Source organism: Somniosus microcephalus, chromosome 12 (genome assembly GCF_052327205.1).
Source record: "Somniosus microcephalus isolate GS21.2 chromosome 12, FLI_Smic_1.0, whole genome shotgun sequence".
Lineage (NCBI taxonomy): Eukaryota > Metazoa > Chordata > Chondrichthyes > Squaliformes > Somniosidae > Somniosus > Somniosus microcephalus.
In genome coordinates this window covers 7061090-7081272 of record NC_140998.1, presented here as the reverse complement: position 1 = coordinate 7081272, position 20183 = coordinate 7061090, and the positions used below count along the sequence as shown (strand labels likewise).

The window sequence follows — 20183 nt, the reverse complement described above, 5'->3', positions numbered from 1 at the left end:
GCATCATCCCGCTGACACCGCGCCGTCATCTTTGAGACTGTAGCTGCTGCGCTCTGCCCGTCACAAAGATGGCGGGCCGGGCCGGGCCCTCCGCGCGCCCAGTGACGCCATGACGTCGGGCGGACGGCACCACAGTAGGCGGAGAGTTTGCGCACAACCGCTTACTTATTTTTTTTTTTAAAACGTTCATTTTATTTAAATTTTCGGCTTGTTTCTTTCAGAAAGATAACCTATTGACGATCCCCGAGGTTTCCTGAGGTAATGTTGGTGCGGCGGTGTGTGAATTTATATATTGATGACCCCAGGCCGGGCGCTTGGCCGAGGCTCCGGACCGCCGACAAACTTCAAGTTCGTTATTCTTCAGGCGGCTTTCCTCATTTTCTCCTCTCCTCTTCTCTTCTCTCTCTCCCCCCGATATCCCAAAGCCAGTAGAGTACTTTAGCCCATTCTCCAACTGGAAGCCCAGGCAGTGAGGGTGGCTGTTTAACTGTGGGGGGCGCCACGGCCTTGCCAGCCCTCAGTGTGGGCGACTCTCCCTCCACCCCCTCTGCACTAGCCTTGCCAGCCCTCAGTGTGGGCGACTCTCCCTCCACCCCTCTGCACTGGCCTTGCCAGCCCTCAGTGTGGGCGACTCTTCCCTCCACCCCCTCTGCACTGGCCTTGCCAGCCCTCAGTGTGGGCGACTCGCCCTCCGCCCCCTCTGCACTGGCCTTGCCAGCCCTCAGTGTGGGCGACTCGCCCTCCGCCCCCTCTGCACTGGCCTTGCCAGCCCTCAGTGTGGGCGACTCGCCCTCCGCCCCCTCTGCACTGGCCTTGCCAGCCCTCAGTGTGGGCGACTCGCCCTCCGCCCCCTCTGCACTGGCCTTGCGAGCCACTCGGTTAAGAAAGAAAGACAGACTTGCATTTCTATATCGCCTTTCACCAGCTCAGGACGTGCCAAAGTGCTTTGCGGCCAAGGAAATACTTTTGAAGTGCAGTCACTGTTGTAATGTAAGAAACGCGGCAGCCAATTTGCGTACAGCAAGCTCCCACAAACAACAATGTGATAATGACCGGATAATCTGTTTTAGTGATGTTGGTTGAGGGATAAATATTGCCCCAGGACACTGGGGAGAACTCCCCTGCTCTTCTTCAAAATAGTGCTGTGGGATCTTTTACGTCCACCTGAGAGAGCCTCAGTTTAACGTCTCATCAAAAAGATTGACCCTCCGACAGTGCGGTACTCGCTCAGTACTGTCCCTCCGACAGTGCAGCGCTCCCTCAGTACTGTCCCTCCGACAGTGCAGCGCTCCCTCAGTACTGCCCCTCCGACAGTGCAGCGCTCCCTCAGTACTGCCCCTCCGACAGTGCAGCGCTCCCTCAGTACTGCCCCTCCGACAGTGCAGCGCTCCCTCAGTACTGTCCCTCCGACAGTGCAGCTCTCCCTCAGTACTGCCCCTCCGACAGTGCAGCGCTCCCTCAGTACTGTCCCTCCGACAGTGCAACACTCCCTTTGTACTGTCCCTCCGACAGTGCAGCGCTCCCTCAGTGCTGTCCCTCCGACAGTGCAGCGCTCCCTCAGTGCCGTCCCTCCGACAGTGCAGCGCTCCCTCAGTACCGCCCCTCCGACAGTGCGGCGCTCCCTCGGTACCGCCCCTCCGACAGTGCGGCGCTCCCTCAGTACTGCCTCTCCGACAGTGCTGCGCTCCCTCAGTACTGCTCCTCCGACAGTGCTGCGCTTCCTCAGTACTGCTCCTCCGACAGTGCTGCGCTTCCTCAGTACTGCCACGCCGACAGTGCGACGCTCCCTCAGTACCGCTCCTCCGACAGTGCAGCGCTCCCTCAGTACTGCCCCCCCCCGACAGTGCAGCGCTCCCTCAGTACCGCCCCCCCGACAGTGCAGCGCTCCCTCAGTAGTGACCCTCCAACAGTGCAGTGCTGCCCCTCCGACAGTGCTGCGCTCCCTCAGTGCTGACCCTCCTGACAGTGCAGCACTCCGTCAACACGGCCCCTCCGACAGTGCAGCGCTCCCTCAGTACTGCCCCTCCGACAGTGCAGCGCTCCCTCAGTACTGCCCCTCCGACAGTGCAGCGCTCCCTCAGTACTGCCCCTCCGACAGTGCAGCGCTCCCTCAGTACTGCCCCTCCGACAGTGCAGCGCTCCCTCAGTACTGCCCCTCCGACAGTGCAGCGCTCCCTCAGTACTGCCCCTCCGACAGTGCAGCACTCCCCCAGTACTGACCCTCCGACAGTGCAGCGCTCCCTCAGCACTGCCCCTCCGACAGTGCAGCGCTCCCTCAGTACTGCCCGTCCGACAGTGCAGTGCTCCCTCAGTACTGACCCTCCGACAGTGCAGCGGAGGCTCCCTCAGTACTGTAGCAGGTGTGTCAGCACGGATTATGTGTTCAAGTCCCTGGAGTGGGACTTGAATTCATATCAATGACTTTCTGATTCACAAGGTGAGAGTGCAGCCACTGAGGCACGGGTGACATTTGCACAGTTACTTCCATTATCATATAGAATCATAGTAATTTACGGCAAAGAAGGAGGCCATTTGGCCCATCGTGTCTGTGTTGGCCGAAAAAGAGCTACCCAGCCTAATCCCACTTTCCCGCTCTTGCTCCGTAGCCTTGTAGGTTACATCACTTCAAGTGCATATCCAAGTCCTTTTTAAATGTGATGAGGGTTTCTGCCTCTACCACCCTTTCAGACAGTGAGTTCCAGACCCTCACCACCTATATTTCTCAGGGCAGTAGAATGTTCCTAAAGAGAATGTTGGGATGCATAGCGAGGGGTATATCTTATAACAGAGTGATTAGTGACATGGCAGCTCTCGTGGGGGGCCCTCCCGTTTCAGGTTAGGATTGGGTGTGCTTAGATTCGGGGTTATGCTTATGATGGGGGGCGGGGGAGCTTAGGTTTAGGTGTTGCATTAGGTTATGGTGTTGGGGTTAGAAGATAGGAGCAGGAGTAGGCCATTCGGCCCTTCGAGCCTGCTCCGCCATTCAATGAGATCATGGCTGATCATCCAAATTCAGTACCCTGTCCCTGCCTTCTCCCCATATCCCTTGATCCCTTTAGCCTTAAGAAATATATCCAACTCTTTTTTGAATATATTTAATGAACTGGCCTCCACCGCCCTCTGTGGCAGAGAATTCCACAGGTTCACCACTCTCTGGGTGAAGAAATTCCTCCTCATTTCAGTCCTAAATGGCTTACCCCTTATCCTTAGACTATGACCCCTGGTTCTGGACTCCCCAGCCATCAGAAACATCCTTCCTGCATCTAGTCTGTCCAGGCCTGACAGAATTTTATAGGTTTCGATGAGATCCCCTCTCAATCTTCTAAACTCCAGTGAGTATAATCCCAATCGACACAATCTCTCCTCATACGTCATTCCTGCCATCCCAGGCATCAGCCTGGTGAATCTTCGCTGCACTCCTTCCATGGCAAGAACGTCCTTCCTCAGGTAAGGCGACCAAAACTGCACACAGTACTCAAGGTGCGGTCTCACCAAGGCCCTGTACAACTGTAGCAAGACATCCTTGTTCCTGTACTCAAACCCTCTTGCTACAAAGGCCAACATACCATTTGCCTTCTTAACCGCCTGCTGCACCTGCATGCTTACCTTCAGCGACTGGTGCACAAGAACACCCAGGTCTCTTTGCACTTCCCCTTCTCCCAATCTATTGCCATTCAAATAATAATCTGCCTTCCTGTTTTTGCCATCAAAGTGGATAACCTCACATTTATCCACATTATAGTGCATTTGCCATGTTTCTACCCAATCTGTCCAAATCGTACTGGAGTTTCACGACATCCTCCTCACAGCTTACCCTCCCACCCAGCTTTGTGTCGTCTGCAAATTTGGAGATATTACATCCAATTCCCTCGTCCAGATCATTAATATATATTGTGAACAGCTGGGGTCCTAGGACCGATCCTTGCGGTACCCCACTAGTCACTGCCTGCCACTCGGAAAACGACCCGTTTATTCCAACTCTTTGCTTTCTGTCCGCCAACCAGTTCTCTATCCAAGTCAATACCTTGCCCCCAATCCCATGTGCCTTAATTTTGCACGCTAATCTCTTATGTGGGACCTTATCGAAAGCCTTCTGAAAGTCCAAATACACCACACCCACTGGTTCTCCCTTATCTATTTTACCAGTTACATCCTCAAAAAATTCCAGTAGATTAGTCAAGCCTGATTTACCTTTTGTATTTAGTGTTTTGAAATATGGGAGTTGTTTGTGTTGTGCGAGATCTGAGCTGGCATCTGCACAGTTGCCTGCAGAAAATTATATTGACCATTATTGTGCATCCAACATATAAATCCAGTGAGATGATTTTAAAACAAGACATGGAAGATTATGGCCCAGAAATTCGGGTCGGGGGCTTCCCACGGGTGCAAGCCTCCGACCTGCACTTACCTAGCGCGCCGGCCGTTGAGCTGTGGGCCCGCATGGGATTCCGATCCTGGGCCTCCTCCAACTGCCGGCGCGCAGTGCTTGCGTATCCCAGGGGCGCAGTTAGTTCGAAGCGTCCCCTGGGATCACGTGGGCCACGGAGAGCCAATGGTAGCTGGGAATGCCCATTCATAAAATTGACAGGAAGAGCTGTCAAATCTATGAATACAATTCAGCCCCAAAACATCACTAAAACTTCAAATAATTTTTTTTTTAAATCACATTTTTAAAATAACTATAAATTACATAAATTTAAATTATTGTTTTAATAGTTATTTTTTGAAAATATTAATTACAGTTTCTAACGGGGCTAAAAATAAACTTACCTTTCTTTAAAGTATTTAAAAATAATAAACCTATGGAAAAAATGTTTCAATTTAACTTAATTCACCACTTACCTTGTTAAAAGCAGGCCTTGTGACTGCTTTTTACATGTGTAGCTCCTGGAGACTTACCCTCCCGGAAAAACCTGCAAAAAAACTGGAAGTTCCAGGCGTACGCGCTGCCTCTCTGGCGCACGCGTTTGACCTGTGAACCCCTTCCTTTAAGGGAACGGATGTTCCGGTTTCCCGCACACGCGCAGTGCATGCACAAAACCGGCACTTTCGTTGGGCCTACGCGTGAGTACCCAGCGTGTACTCACCTGTGGGGACCCGAAGTTCTGGGACAATGCAGGCAGCGTTTAGTGTGTGCACACCGAGACAGTCACCAGGGCATCCCTGTGAAGCCACCAGTCCTCCACTCACACCCATCTCTGTCTCCTTCATTCCAAGCGGGTTCTGTTCAGCCAGCCTTCGCTTATTCCCTACGTGATGATGTAGTGGGGCACAGCTAGGAAAGGAAATGGCTACTTTGAAAAATTGGGTTTATGGGGACATCAAGTCTGTCAGAGCAAAAGTTCAGCAGTTTGGCATCTTCATTTGAACCCATCAATTGGATTAATGCCTTAAAGGAGCAGTATTTTATTCTTTTCGGGAAAGTGTATTGCGCTATCATGTCTCTCTTAAACCTGCAGTTCAATTTTCCCTCTGTGCTTGTCATCGATACACCAACAGGAGAGGATTCATGGCAATGCAGATTTATCAAAAATAATCTGCAGTTGGTTATTACGGGGAAATGCTGTGTCCCAGGGATCATAGATTACATTACTACATCTGGAAGGGATATTAATTGGCCAGTGTAATCGTATGTTGCATTTATTTTTAATTTGCAGTCTCTTCAGAAGGAACGAAGTTTTACATCCAGGAAATGGACTGTGATCCCCAAGAGTTGAAGGCGTCGATGTTTAATAATTTCAGCGAGTGTAAAGATTGGGAAGAGAGAGACTCTGAGGGGGCCGACGTGAAGGATATGAGAGTGGAGGCCGAGGCAGTGGTCAACGATGTCAACTTCGCTGTTAGCCACATGGCTGTCTCGAAAAGCCTCCCAGTTGGAGAAGATGTTGCCTATATTAACGTAGAAACAAAGGAGGGAAACAGATACTGCCTCGAGCTGTCTGAAGCAGGACTCCGGGTGAGAGCAGCAACTGACCAGTACCAGCTCACGCTAAAATGGTCTTTATCTGGGCAAAGATTCTCTGTTCTTATTTAGATTTTACTATTTTATCCCTCCTTAATGATGACTCTTTCGTTATTTTGACTTGTTGGAAGAGCACAGAGGTGTTTCTTAAACAAGGAGTCTTGCAGTTACTCTAAGGGATGGTGTGCATATCTGTATTTTTGTAAAATAACCCAGACGACACAAAGCTGGGTGGGCGTGTGTGCTGTGAGGAGGATGCCGAGAAACTCCAGTATGATTCGGACAGGTTGGGTGATTGGGCAGATGCATGGCAGATGCAATATAACGTGGATAAATGCGAGGTTATCCACTTTGGTGTCAAAAACAAGAAGGCAGATTATTATCTGAACGGCAATAGATTGGGAGAAGGGGAAGTGCAACGAGACCTGGGTGTCCTTGTGCACCAGTCGCTGAAGGTAAGCATGCAGGTGCAGCAGGCGGTTAAAAGGGTAAATGGTATGTTGGCCATCGTAGCGAGAGGGTTTGAGTACAGGAACAAGGATGTGTTGCTGCAGTTGTACAGGGCCTTGGTGAGACCACACCTTGAGTATTGTGTGCAGTTTTGGTCACCTTATCTGAGGAAGGATGTTCTTGCCATGGAGGGAGTGCAGCGAAGATTCACCAGGCTGATACCTGGGATGGCAGGAATGACGTATGAGGAGAGATTGGGTCGATTGGGCTTGTACTCGCTGGAGATTAGAAGAATGAGAGGCGATCTTATCGAAACATATAAGATTGTGAGGGGGCTTGATCGGGTGGATGCGATGAGGATGTTTCCACTGATGGGTGAAACTAGAACTAGGGGGCATAATCTTAGAATAAGGGGCTGCCCTTTCAAAACTGAGATGAGGAGAAACTTCTTCACTCAGAGGGTAGTAAATCTATGGAATTTGCTACCCCAGAGAGCTGTGGAAGCTGCAACATTAAATAAATTTAAAACAGAGATAGTTTCCTAGCAGATAAGGGAATTAGGGGTTACGGGGAGAGGGCAGGGAAGTGGACGTGAGTCTAGGTTCGGATCAGCCATGATCCTATTGAATGGCGGAGCAGGCCCGAGGGGCCGTATGGCCTACTCCTGCTCCTACTTCTATGTTCCTATCTTCCTCTTTAGCCCCACAGGACATGTTGTGTGGGTGAGCCCATGTAAGTGCCCCCTGACTCAGTTACTCCCTGATTTGCCTGAAAGAGCTCATCCAAAACTCTGCTGCCCGTATCCTAACTCGCACCAAGGCACATTCACCCATCAGCCCCCTGTGCTCGCTGACCTACATTGGCTCATGGTCCGGCAACGCCTTGATTTTAAAATTCTCATCCTTGTTTTCAAATCCCTCCATGGCCTCACTCTTCCCTATCTCTGTAACCTCCTCCAGTCCTACAATCCTCCAAGATCTCTGCGCTCCTCCAATTCTGGCCTCTTGCACATCCCCCTATTTTAATCGCTCCACCATTGGTGGCCGTGCCTTCAGCTGCCTGGGCCCTAAGCTCTGGAATTCTCTCCCTAAACCTCTCCGCCTCTCTTTCCTCGGTTAAGACCCTCCTTAAAATCTACCTCTTTGGCCAAGCTTTTGGTCATCTGTCCTAATATCTCCTTATGTGGCTCGGTGTCAGATTTTGTGAAGCGCCTTGGTATGTTTCACCATGTTAAAGGTGCTGTATAAATGCATGTTGTGTGCTCAAACACTTCTCTCATCCCAGGAAATTACAGCTGGTGTGCTCAAACATTCTACCCCACTCCCTAACCTACCAGGCAAGCGAGTGGCACTGTGTTCTCCAAATTGCAGAAAGTGTCAAATGCTTTCTGACAGAAGGTCTTGAGACAAACGCAGATATATTGCCGAGGGATATATGCTGTTCAAGTTACTGGGATCTACATGCTGCACTGGCTGTACATGGTGAGAGTTAGAAGGATAAGGGCAGTAGGTTAGTTTAGGGCAATAGGACGGGAGTGAGCAGGGCAAGCAACAGGGTGGGAATGGGACTAATTGGTGAGCTCTTTCAAAACACTGGTTAGGCCCCGGCTGGAGTAAACATAGAAACATAGAAGATAGGAGCTGGATGTTCACTAGACTGATACCTGGGATGGCAGGAATGACGTATGAGGAGAGATTGGGTCGATTGGGCTTATACTCGCTGGAGTTTAGAAGAATGAGAGGGGATCTCATTGAAACTTATAAAATTCGAACAGGACTGGACAGACTAGATGCAGGAAGGATGTTCTCGATGGCCGGGGAGTCCAGAACCAGGGGTCACAGTCTAAGGATAAGGGGTAGGCCATTTAGGACTGAGATGAGGAGGAATTTCTTCACCCAGAGAGTGGTGAACCTGTGGAATTCTCTACCACAGAAGGCAGTTGAGGCCAATTCATTAAATATATTCAAGAAGGAGTTGGATATATTTCTTAAGGCTAAAGGGATCAAGGGATATGGGGAGAAGGCAGGGACAGGGTACTGAACTTGGGATGATCAGCCATGATCGCATTGAATGGCGGAGCGGGCTCGAAGGGCCGAATGGCCTACTCCTGCTCCTATCTTCTATGTTTCTATGTTGTCTCTTATCTATTTTACCAGTTACATCCTCAAAAAAATTCCAGTGGATTAGTCAAGCATGATTTACCTTTTGTAAATCCATGTTGACTTTGTCCGATCCTGTCACTGTTTTCCAAGTGCTCTGCTATTACATCTTTTATAATGGACTCTAGCATTTTCCCCACTACCGATGTCAGGCTTACCGGTCTATAATTCCCCATTTTCTCTCTACCACCTTTCTTGAATAGTGGGTTTACATTAGCTACCCTCCAAACCATGGGTACTGTTCCACAGTCTATCGAATTTTGGAAGAATTGCGGCCAGTTCTGGGCACCACACTTTAGGAAGGATGTCAAGGCCTTCGAGAGGGAGCAGAGGAGATTTACTAGAATGGTAACTGGGATGTGGGTCTTCAGTTACATGGAGACTAGAGAAACTGGGGTTGTTCTCCTTCGAGCAGAGAAGGTTAATGGGAGATTTGATAGAGGGTATTCAAAATCCTGAGAGTAACAAAGGTAATAGGGCATCAGTGACTGAGGTGACATCAGGGAAAAAGAGAAATAAGTCAAAGCTAAAGGCACGATATCTGAATGCACGAAACATTCGCAACAAAATAGAAGAATTAATAGCACAGGTAGAAATGAACAGGTTTGATCTAATAGCCATAACGGAGACGTGGTTGCAAAGTGACCAAGGTTAGGAACAAAATATTCCAGGATACATAACTTTTAGAAGTGATAGGCAAAATGGAAAAGGAGGAGGGGTAGCCCTGATAATAAAGGATGGGATTAAGACAGTAGAAAGAAAGGATCTTAGCTCCGAAAATCAAGAAGTAGAATCAGTTTGGGTGGAGCTAAGAAACAGCAAGGGGCAGAAAACACTGGTGGGAGTTGTTTTTGGCCCCCAAACAGTAGTTGGAATGTAGGGCAGAGTATAAATCAGGAAATTAGAGGCGCATGTAACAAGGGTAATACAATGATCATGGGGGATTTTAATCCACACATAGACTGGGCAAACCAAATTTGCAGTAATAGTGTGGAGGACGAATTCATGGAATGTATGCAAGATAGTTTTCTAGATCAGTATGTTGAGGAACCAACTCGGGAACAGGCTATTTTAGATCTAGTATTGTGCAACGAGAAAGGGTTAATTAATAACTTTGTAGTAAAGGGGCCTTTAGGGAAGAGTGACCATAATATGATAGAATTTTATACTGAGTTTCAAAGTGACTTAGTTAAATCCAAAACTAGGGTCTTAAATCTAAACAAAGCAAACTACGTAGGCATGAGGGGCGAGTTGGCTAAGGTAGATTAGGAAAGTACATTGAAAGGTATGACAGTAGACGAGCAATGGCTAGCATTTAAAGAATTAATACATAATTTACAACAAATATACATTCGTTTAAGGCACAAAAACCCCACAGAAAAAGTGGTCCAACCGTGGCTAACAAGAGAAGTTAAAGACAGTATTAGATCAAAGGAAGAGGCTTATAATGTTGCCAGAAAGAATAGTAAGCCTGAGGATTGGGAGGATTTTAGAATTCAGCAAAGGAGGACCAAGAAATTGATAAAGGAAGGGAAAATAGAATGAGAGTAAACTAGCGAGAGACAGAAAAACAGACTGTAAAAGCTTCTATAGGTATGTAAAAAGGAAAAGATTAGTGAAAGTAAATGTGGGTCCCTTACAGGCTGAGACAGGAGAAATTATAATGGGAAATAAAGAAATGACAGAAATTAAACCAATACTTTGTGTCTGTCTTCACGGAAGAAGATGCAAAAAAACTTCCCAGAAATAGTGGAAAACCAAGGGTCTAGTGAGAATGAGGAACTGAAGGGTATTAGTAAAAATGCATATGTGTGAATGCACAAAGTGTGGTAAATAAGGTTGGTGAGCTGCAGGCACAAATAGCCACGTGGGAATATGATGTGGCGATAATGGAGACCTGGCTCAAAAAAGGGCAGGATTGGGTACTAAATAGTTCTGGATATAAGGTGTTCAGGAAAGATAGGGAAGGAAAGAAAGGAGGTGGGGTGGCAGTATTGATTAAGGGGAATATTTCAGTGCTGGAGAGAGGATATCATAGCAACAGGAGTAGGCCATTCAGCCCCTCGAGCCTGCTCCGCCATTCAATGACATCATGGTTGATCTGTGACTTAACTCCATATACCTGCCTTTGGCCCATATCCCTTAATACCTTTGGTTAACAGAAAGCTATCAATCTCAGATTTAAAATTAACAATTGATCTAGCATCAGTTGCTGTTTGTGGCAGACAGTTCCAAACTTCTACCACCCTTTGTGTGTAGAAGTGTTTCCTAATTTCACTCCTGAAAGGTCTGGCTCTAATTTTTAGACTATGCCCCCCTAGTCCTAGAATCCCCAACCAGCGGAAATAGTTTATCTCTATCTACCCTATCTGTTCCCCTTAATGGCCTGAAAACTTCGATCAGATCACCCCTTAACCTTCTAAATTCTAGGGAATACAACCCTAATTTGTGTAAAATCTCCTCGTAAATTAACCCTTGCAGTCCGGGTATCATTCTGGTAACCCTACGCTGCACTCCCTCCAAGGCCAATATATCCTTCCTAAGGTGTGGTGCCCAGAACTGCTCACAGTGCTCCAGGTGTGGTCTAACCAGGGTTTTGTACAGCTGCAGCATAACTTCTACCCCCTTGTATTCTAGTCCTCTAGATAGAAAGGCCAGCATTCCATTAGCCTTTTTGATTATTTTCTGTACCTGTTCATGACATTTTAATGATCTATGTACATGGACCCCCCCCAAAGTCTGTTTGGCCATCCACTGTATTTAGCTTTTCACCATTTAGAAGATACCCTGTTCTATCCTTTTTAGGTCCAAAGTGGATGACCTCACATTTGCCAACATTGAAATCCATTTGCCACAGTTTTGCCCATTCACTTAATCTGTCTATCACTTTGTAATTTTATGCTTCCATCTACACTGCTTGCAATGCCACCTATCTTTGTGTCAACAGCAAATTTGGATATGACTTTATGCCATCATCTAAGTTAATAAATACTGTGAATAGTTGAGGCCCCCAACATAGATCCCTGCGGGACACCACCTGCCAATTTGAGTACCTACCCATTATCTTGTGTGCTAAGCTTGAATAAAGGAGACTATGAAGGTATGAGAGCGGAATTGAGTAGAGTGGATTGGGAAAATAGATTAAAGGGTAAGACGATACATGATCAGTGGTGTACATATAAGGAGTTATTTTACAACTTCCAAAAAAAAATATTCCACTGAGAAGAAAAGGGTGTAAAAGAAAAGACAGCCATCCGTGGCTAAGTAAAGAAATTAAGGATAGTATTCGACTAAAAACAAGGGCATATAAGGTAGCCAAATCTAGTGGGAGGATAGAGGATTGGGAAAACTTTGAAAGACAGCAAAAAATAACAAAAAGATTGATTAAGAAAGGGAAGATAGATTATGAAAGTAAATTAGCAAAAAATATAAAAACAGATAGTAAGAGTTTTTATAGTTATATAAAAAGAAAAAGGGTGGCTAAAGTAAATGTTGGTCCCTTAGAGGATGAGACCAGGAAATTAATGGTGGGAAATATGGAGATGGCAAAAACACTGAATGAATATTTTGTATCAGTCTTTACAGTAGAGGACACTAAGAATATCCCAACACTGGACAAACAGGGGGCTATAGGGGGGGGAGGAGCTAAACACGATCAAAATCACTAAGGAAGTGGTACTCGGCAAAATAATGGGACTCAAGGCGGATAAATCACCTGGACCTGATGGCTTACATCCTAGGGTCTTGAGGGAAGTGGCGGTAGGGATTGTGGATGCATTAGTAATAATTTTCCAAAACTCCCTGGACTCAGCAAAGGTCCCGGCAGACTGGAAAACTGCTAATGTAACACCCTTATTTAAAAAGTAGTCAGAAGGCTGGAAACTATAGACCGGTTAGCCTAACATCTGTGGTAGGTAAAATTTTGGAGTCCATTATTAAGGAGAGACAGTAACAGGACATTTGGATAATCATAATTTAATAGGACAAAGTCAGCATGGTTTTATGAAGGGGAAGTCATGTTTGACAAATTTGCTGGAGTTCTTTGAGGAAGTAACATATAGGGTGGATAAAGGGGAACCAGTGGACGTAGTGTATTTAGACTTCCAAAAGGCATTTGACAAGGTGCCACACAAAAGATTATTGCTTAAGATAAAAAATCACGGGATTGGGGGTAATATTCTGGCATGGATAGAGAATTGGTTATCTAACAGAAGGCAGAGAGTTGGGATAAATGGTTCATTCTCAGACTGGCAATCAGTAACTAGTGGTGTTCCGCAGGGGTCAGTGCTGGGTCCCCAACTCTTTACAATCTATATTAACGATTTGGAGGAGGGGACCGAGTGTAACATATCAAAGTTTGCAGATGATACTAAGATGGGAGGGAAAGTAGTGAGTGAGGAGGACATAAAAAACCTGCAAGGGGACATAGACAGGCTAAGTAAGTGGGCAGAGATTTGGCAGATGGAATACAATACTGGAAAGTGTGAGGTTATGCACCTTGGCAGGAAAAATCGTAGAGCAAGTTATTATCTTAATGGCAAGAAACTGGAAAGTAATGAAGTGCAAAGGGATCTGGGGGTCCTGGTGCACGAAACTCAAAAGGTTAGTATGCAGGTGCAGCAAGTGATTAAGAAGGCCAATGGAATGTTGGCTTTCATTGCTAGGGGGATAGAATATAAAAATAGGGAGGTATTGCTTCAGTTGTACAAGGTATTGGTGAGACCGCACCTGGAATACTGCATACAGTTTTGGTGTCCATACTTAAGAAAAGACATACTTGCTCGAGTCCGTACAAAGAAGGTTCACTCGGTTAATCCCGGGGATGAGGGGATGGACATATGAGGAGAGGTTGAGTAGATTGGGACTCTACTCATTGGAGTTCAGAAGAATGAGAGGCGATCTTATTGAAACATATAAGATTGTGAAGGGGTTGGATCGGGTGGATGCGGGGAGGATGTTCCCGATGATGGGTGAAACTAGAACTAGGGGGCATAGTCTTAGAATAAGGGGCTGCTCTTTCAAAACTGAGATGAGGAGGAACTACTTCACTCAGAGGGTGGTAGGTCCATGGAATATGCTGCCCCAAAAAGCTGTAGAAGCTACATCATTACATAAATTTAAAACAGAAATAGACAGTTTCCTAGAAGTAAAGGGAATTAAGGGTTACGGGGAGCGGGCAGGAATTTGGACATGAGTCTAGGTTCGGATCGGACATGGCCCTGTGGGTAGCGGAGCGGGCCCAGGGGCCGTGTAGCCTGATCCTGCTCCTATTTCGTGTGTCTAATTCTGTTAGATTCAGGAGATGGTTCTGTGATAGTAGATTGGCGGTTAGGATCAGATCAGCCATGATCTTATTGAATGGCGGAGCAGGCTCGAGGGGCCGATTAGCCTACTCCTGCTCCTATTTCTTATGTTCTTATGTTCGACTCAGCCAATTTCCTAACCACGTCAATAATTTGCCCTCAATTCTGTGGGCTTCTACCTTAGTTAACAGTCTCATATGTGGAACTTTATCAAATGCCTCCTGGAAGTCCATATAAATAACATCCATAGCCATTCCCCTATCCACTACTTTAGCCACCTCAAAAATTTCAATCAGGTTTGTCAGGCTTGACCTACCTTTCACAAATCCACACTGGAAACTGAAAATTTTCGAGGTGTTCAGTCACCCTATCCTTAATTATCGACTCTAGCAATTTCCCGACAATTATAGACCAGTTAGGCTAGCTGGTCTATAATTCCCGAGTTTCTCTCTCTTTCGCCATTTTGAAATAGCGGGGTGACATGCGCAATTTTCCAATCTAAAGGAACGGTTCTTGAATCAAGAGGTCTTTGGAAGATTATAGTTAGGGCATCTGCAATGTGCTTCCTTTAAAACCCTGGGATGGAAACCATCTGGTCCTCGGGATTTGTCACTCTTTAGTCCTATTATTTTCTTCATTACTGTTATTTTACTTACATTAATTTTATTGAGTCCCTGTCCCTGATTTAGTTTCCTTGGGATTACTGGATATCCTGGAAAGGTCAAGGACAGAATCTATTTGGTTAGAGTTAAGAAACAATAGAGGTGTCATTACACTACTAGATGTATTCTGTAGGCCACCAACTCGTGGGAAGGATATAGAGGAGCAAATTTGCAGGGAAATTAAAGAGAGGTGCAAGAACTATAGAGTAGTGATAATGGGGGACTTCAACTAATATAGACTGGGATAGTAATAGTGTAAAGGGCAGAGATGGGGAAGAATTTCTAAAGTGTGTTCAGGAGAACTTTCTTGATCAGTACATTTACGGCCCAACGAGGAAGGAGGCATTGCTGGATCTGGTTCTGGGTAATGAGGTGGGTCAAGTGGAGCAAGTGTCAGTAGGGGAACATTTAGGGAATAGCGATCATAGTATCATAAGGTTTAGATTAGCTATGGAAAAGGACATGGAGCAATCTAGAGTAAAAATACTTAATTGGAGGAAGGCCAATTTCAGTGGGTTGAGAACGGATCTGGCCCGGGTAAATTGGAATCCAAGATTGGCAGGCAAAACTGTAATCGACCAATGGGCTGCTTTAAAGAGGAGATGGATCGGGTACAGTCGAGGTACATACCCACGAGGGGGAAAGGCAGGGCAACCAAAGTCAGAGCTCCCTGGATGACGAAAGAGACAGAGAGTAGGTTAAATCAGAAAAAGAGTGCATATGACACATGTCAGGTTGAGAATACAAGTGAGAACCAGGCTGAATATAGAAAGTTGAGAGGGGAAGTGAAAAAGAAGATAAGAGGAGCAAAGAGAGAAACATAGAAGATAGGAGCAGGAGTAGGCCATTCGGCCCCTCGAGCCTGTTCCGCCATTTAATGAGATCATGGCTGATCATCCAAATTCAGTACCCTGTCCCTGCTTTCTCCCCATATCCCTTGATCCCTTTAGCCTTAAGAAATATATCTAACTCCTTGAATATACTTAATAAGTTGGCCTCAACTGCCTTGTGTGGTAGAGAATTCCACAGGTTCACCACTCTCTGGGTGAAGAGATTCCTCCTCATCTCAGTCCTAAATGGCCTACCCCTTATCCTTAGACTGTGACCCCTGGTTCTGGACTCCCCCGCCATCGGGAACATCCTTCCTGCATCTAGTCTGTCTAGCCCTGTTAGAATTTTATAAGTTTCAATGCGATCCCCTCTCATTCTTCTAAACTCTAGCGAATATTTTTTTTTTAAATGTTTTAATTCATTGATGGGATGTGGGCGTCGCTGGCTAGGCCTGCATTTAGTGCCCATCCCTAATTGCCCTTGAGAAGATGGTGGTGAGCCGCCTTCTTGAACCGCTGCAGTCCATATGGTGTAGGTACACCCACAATGCTGTTAGGAAGGGAGTTCCAGGATTTTGGCCCAGCGACAGTGAAGGAACGGCGATACAGGTCCAAGTCAGGATGGTGTGTGGCTTGGAGGGGAACTTGTAGGTGGTGATGTTCCCATGCGTCTGCTGCCCTTGTCCTTCTAAGTGGTAGAGGTCGCGGGTTTGGAAGGTGCTGTTGAAGGAGCTTTGGCGAGTTGCTGCAGTGCATCTTGTAGATGGTACACACTGCAGCCAGTGCGCCGGTGGTGGAGGGAGTGAATGTTGAAGGTGGTGGATGGAGTGCCAATCAAGCGGGCTGCTTTATCCTGAATGGTGTCGAGCTTCTTGAGTGTTGTTGGAGCTGCATTCATCCAGGCAAGTGGAGAGTATTCCATCACACTCCTGACTTGTGCCTTGTAGATGGTGGAAAGGCTTTGGGGAGTCAGGAGCTGAGACACTCGCCGCAGAATTCCCAGCCTCTGGCCTGCTCTTGTAGCCACAGTATTTATATGGCAGGTCCAGTTCAGTTTCTGATCAATGGTAACCCCCAGGATGTTGATAGTGGGGGATTCAGCGATGGTAATGCCATTGAATGTCAAGGGGAGATGGTTAGAGTCTCGTTTGTTGGAGATGGTCATTGCCTGGCACTTGTGTGGTGCAAATGTTACTTGCCACTTGTCAGCCCAAGTCTGAATGTTGTCCAGGTCTTGCTGCATATGGACACGGACTGCGTCAGTATCTGACGAGTCTCGAATGGTGCTGAACAGTGTGCAATCATCAGCGAACATTCCCACTTCTGACCGTATGATGGAGGGAAGGTCATTGATGAAACAGCTGAAGATGGTTGGGCCTAGGACACTGCCCTGAGGAACTCCTGCAGTGATGTCATGTGATTGAGATGAATAACCTCCAACAACCACAGCCAACTTCCTTTGTGTATGATTCCAACCAATGGAGAGTTTTCCCCTTGATTCCCATTGACTTCAGTTTTGCTAGGGCTCCTTGATGCCACACTCGATCAAATGCTGCCTTGATGCCAAGGGCAGTCACTTTCACCTCACCTCTTGAGTTCAGCTCTTTTGTCCATGTTTGGACCAAGGCTGCAATGAGGTCAGGAACTGAGTGGCCCTGGCGGAACCCAAACTGGACGTCAGTTAGCAGGTTATTGCTGAGTAAGTGCCGCTTGATAGCACTGTCGACGACACCTTCCATCACTTTGCTGATGATTGAGAGTAGACTGATGGGACGGTAATTGGCCGGGTCGGATTTGTCCTGCTTTTTGTAGACAGGACATACTTGGGCAATTTTCCACATTGCCGGGTAGGTGCCAGTGTTGTAGCTGTACTGGAACAGCTTGGCTAGGGGCGCAGCTAGTTCTGGAGCACAAGTCTTCAGTACTATTGCCGGAGTGTTGTCAGGGCCCATAGCCTTTGCAGTATCCAGTGTCTTCAGCCGTTTCTTGACATCACGTGGAGTGAATTGAATGGGCTGAAGACTGGCATCTGTGATGCTGGGGACCTCAGGAGGAGGCCGAGATGGATCATCCACTCGGCACTTCTGGCTGAAGATAGTTGCAAATGCTTCAGCCTTGTCTTTTGCACTCACGTGCTGGGCTCCACCATCATTGAGGATGGGGATATTTTTGGAGCCTCCTCCTCCTGTTAACTGTTTAATTGTCCACCACCACTCACGACTGGATGTGGCAGGACTGCAGAGCTTTGATTTGATCCGATGGTTGTGAGATCGCTTAGCTCTGTCTATCGCATGTTGCTTCCGTTGTTTGGCATGCAAGTAGTCCTGTGTTGTAGCCTCACCAGGTTGACACCTCATTTTTCGGTATGCCTGGTGCTGTTCCCGGCATGCTCTCCTGCACCCTTCGTTAAACCAGGGTTGATCTCCCGGCTTGATGGTAATGGTAGAGTGAGGGATATGCCGGGCCATGAGGTTACAGATTGTGGTTGAATACAATTCTGCTGCTGCTGATGGCCCACAGCGCCTCATGGATGCCCAGTTTTGAGTTGCCAGATCTGTTCGAAATCTGTCCCATTTAGCACGGTGGTAGTGCCACACAACACGGTGGAGGGTATCCTCAACATGAAGACGGGACTTCGTTTCCACAAGGACTGTGCGGTGGTCACTTCCACCAATGCTGTCATGGACAGATGCATCTGCAACAGGTAGATTGGTGAGGACGAGATCAAGTAGGTTTTTCCCTCTTGTTGGTTCCCTCACCACCTGTCGCAGACCCAGTCTGGCAGCTATGTCCTTTAGGACTCGGCCAGCTCGGTCAGTTGTGGTGCTACCGAGCCACTCTTGGTGATGGACATTGAAGTCCCCCACCCAGAGGACATTTTGTGCCCTTGCTACTCTCAGTGCTTCTTCCAATTGGTGTTCAACATGGAGGAGTACTGATTCATCAACTGAGGGAGGGCGGTAGGTGGTAATCAGCAGGAGGTTTCCTTGCCCATGTTTGACTTGATGCCATGAGACCTCATGGGGTCCTGAGTCAATGTTGAGGACTCCCAGGGCTACTCCCTCCCGACTGTATACCACGGTGCTACCACCTCTGGTGGGTCTGTCCTGCCGGTGGGACAGGACATACCCAGGGATGGTGATGGTGGTGTCTGGGACATTGGTTGTAAGGCTGTAAGGAATATAAGCCTAATTGACCCAATCTCTCTTCATACGTCATTCCTGCCATCCCAGGTATCAGTCTGGTGCATCTTCGCTGCACACTCTCCATGGCAAGAACATCCTTCCTCCGATAAGGCGACCAAAATTGCACACAATGCTCAAGGTGTGGTCTCACCAAGGCCCTGTACAACTGCAGCAAGACATCCTTGCTCCTGTACTCGAATCCTCTCACTATGAAGACCAACATACCATTTGCCTTCTTAACCGCCTGCTGCACCTGCATGCTTACCTTCAGCGACTGGTGCTCAAGGACACACAGGTCTCGTTGCACTTCCCCTTTTCCCAATCTATTGCCGTTCAGATAATCTGTTTTCATGTTTTTGCCACCAAAGTGGATAACCTCGCATTTATCCACATAATACTGCATCTGCCCAATCACCCAACCTGTCCAAATCATACTGGAGTTTCTCGGCATCCCCCTCACAGCACACACGCCCACCCAGCTTTGTGTCGTCTGCAAACTTGGAGATATTGCATCTAGTTCCCTTGTCTAGATCATTAATATATAATGGCCCACAACTTGGTGTCAGGGGCTTGGCCCGCGTGCAAGCCCCCGATGTGCACTCACCCTGCGCGCTGACATCTGAAGCCCGGGCCTGCTTGCATTTCCTGCGACAGGCCCGGTTCAGATGTCAGTGCGCAGTGCTTACCTGATCCAGCGGCGTAGTTAGTGCGATGTGCCGGCTGGGATCAGGTGAGCACTGTACAACCAATCAGGGGAGGGGAAGGTTCATTCATGAGTTTGAGAGTAAGAACTGTCAAACTCATGAAAACTACGGGGGCCCAAAACACGATTTAAACTTTAAATAAAAATTTAAAAAACATCCCAATCATTAAATTAAGTATAAATAAGTTTTAAAAAAATAATTTAAACAATTTTTTTTTTTTTTGAAAGAAATAAATTTTTAATGAAAAGGGTCTAAAACTAAACTTACCTTATTGTAGATCCTTTAAAATAATAAACCTGTGGAAATTTTTTTTCTAAATTACACTAAAACACCACTTACCTGTAAAAACAAATACTTACCTGTGCTTTTTACAAGCGTAAAGACCGGAGGCCTTTACACATGCGCAAATCCCTCAAAACAGAGGAAATCCAAGACGCACGCGCTGCCCCCTACAGCGCACGCGCTAGCCTCTTCAACTCTTGGGTTAGAGGAGAGGAAATGCCAGTTTTCAGCGCATGCACTGTGCATGCTGAAAACCGGCATTTCCTCCGGCCAGACGCGTGAGTACCCCTTCCGTACTCACGTGTTTGGGGAGGAATTACTGCCCCATTGTGAATAGCTGGGGTCCAAGCACCGATCCCTGCGATACCCCACTAGTCACTGCCTGCCACTCGGAAAAAGAGCCGTTTATTCCAACTCTTTGCTTCCTGTCCGCCAACCAGTTCTCTATCCAAGTCAGTACCTTACCCCCAATCCCATGTGCTTTAACTTTGCATGCCAATCTCTTATGTGGGACCTTATCGAAAGCCTTCTGAAAGTCCAAATACACCACATCCACTGGTTCTCCCTTATCTATTCTACCAGTTACATACTCAAAAAATTCCAGTAGATTAGTCGAACATGATTTACCTTTTGTAAATCCATGTTG

General features: G+C 47.1%; 1 protein-coding gene across 4 annotated transcripts in view; it reads left to right on the top strand.

Annotated features, from left to right (window-relative positions):
- The window catches only part of gskip (gsk3b interacting protein), a 33234-nt gene that overhangs the window by 1002 nt on the left and 12049 nt on the right, over positions 1 to 20183 (top strand). The window contains exons 2-3 of one of the 4 annotated variants that reach the window (XM_086002555.1): positions 222 to 258; positions 5658 to 5956. In XM_086002555.1, coding sequence (XP_085858681.1) covers positions 5693 to 5956 — 264 coding nt within the window. In that variant the 5' untranslated portion in view covers positions 222 to 258; positions 5658 to 5692. Of the gene's footprint in view, positions 1 to 114; positions 259 to 325; positions 349 to 3315; positions 3448 to 5657; positions 5957 to 20183 lie in introns of those variants that run through there. The other 3 variants (XM_086002554.1, XM_086002557.1, XM_086002556.1) reach the window with 3 other exon arrangements.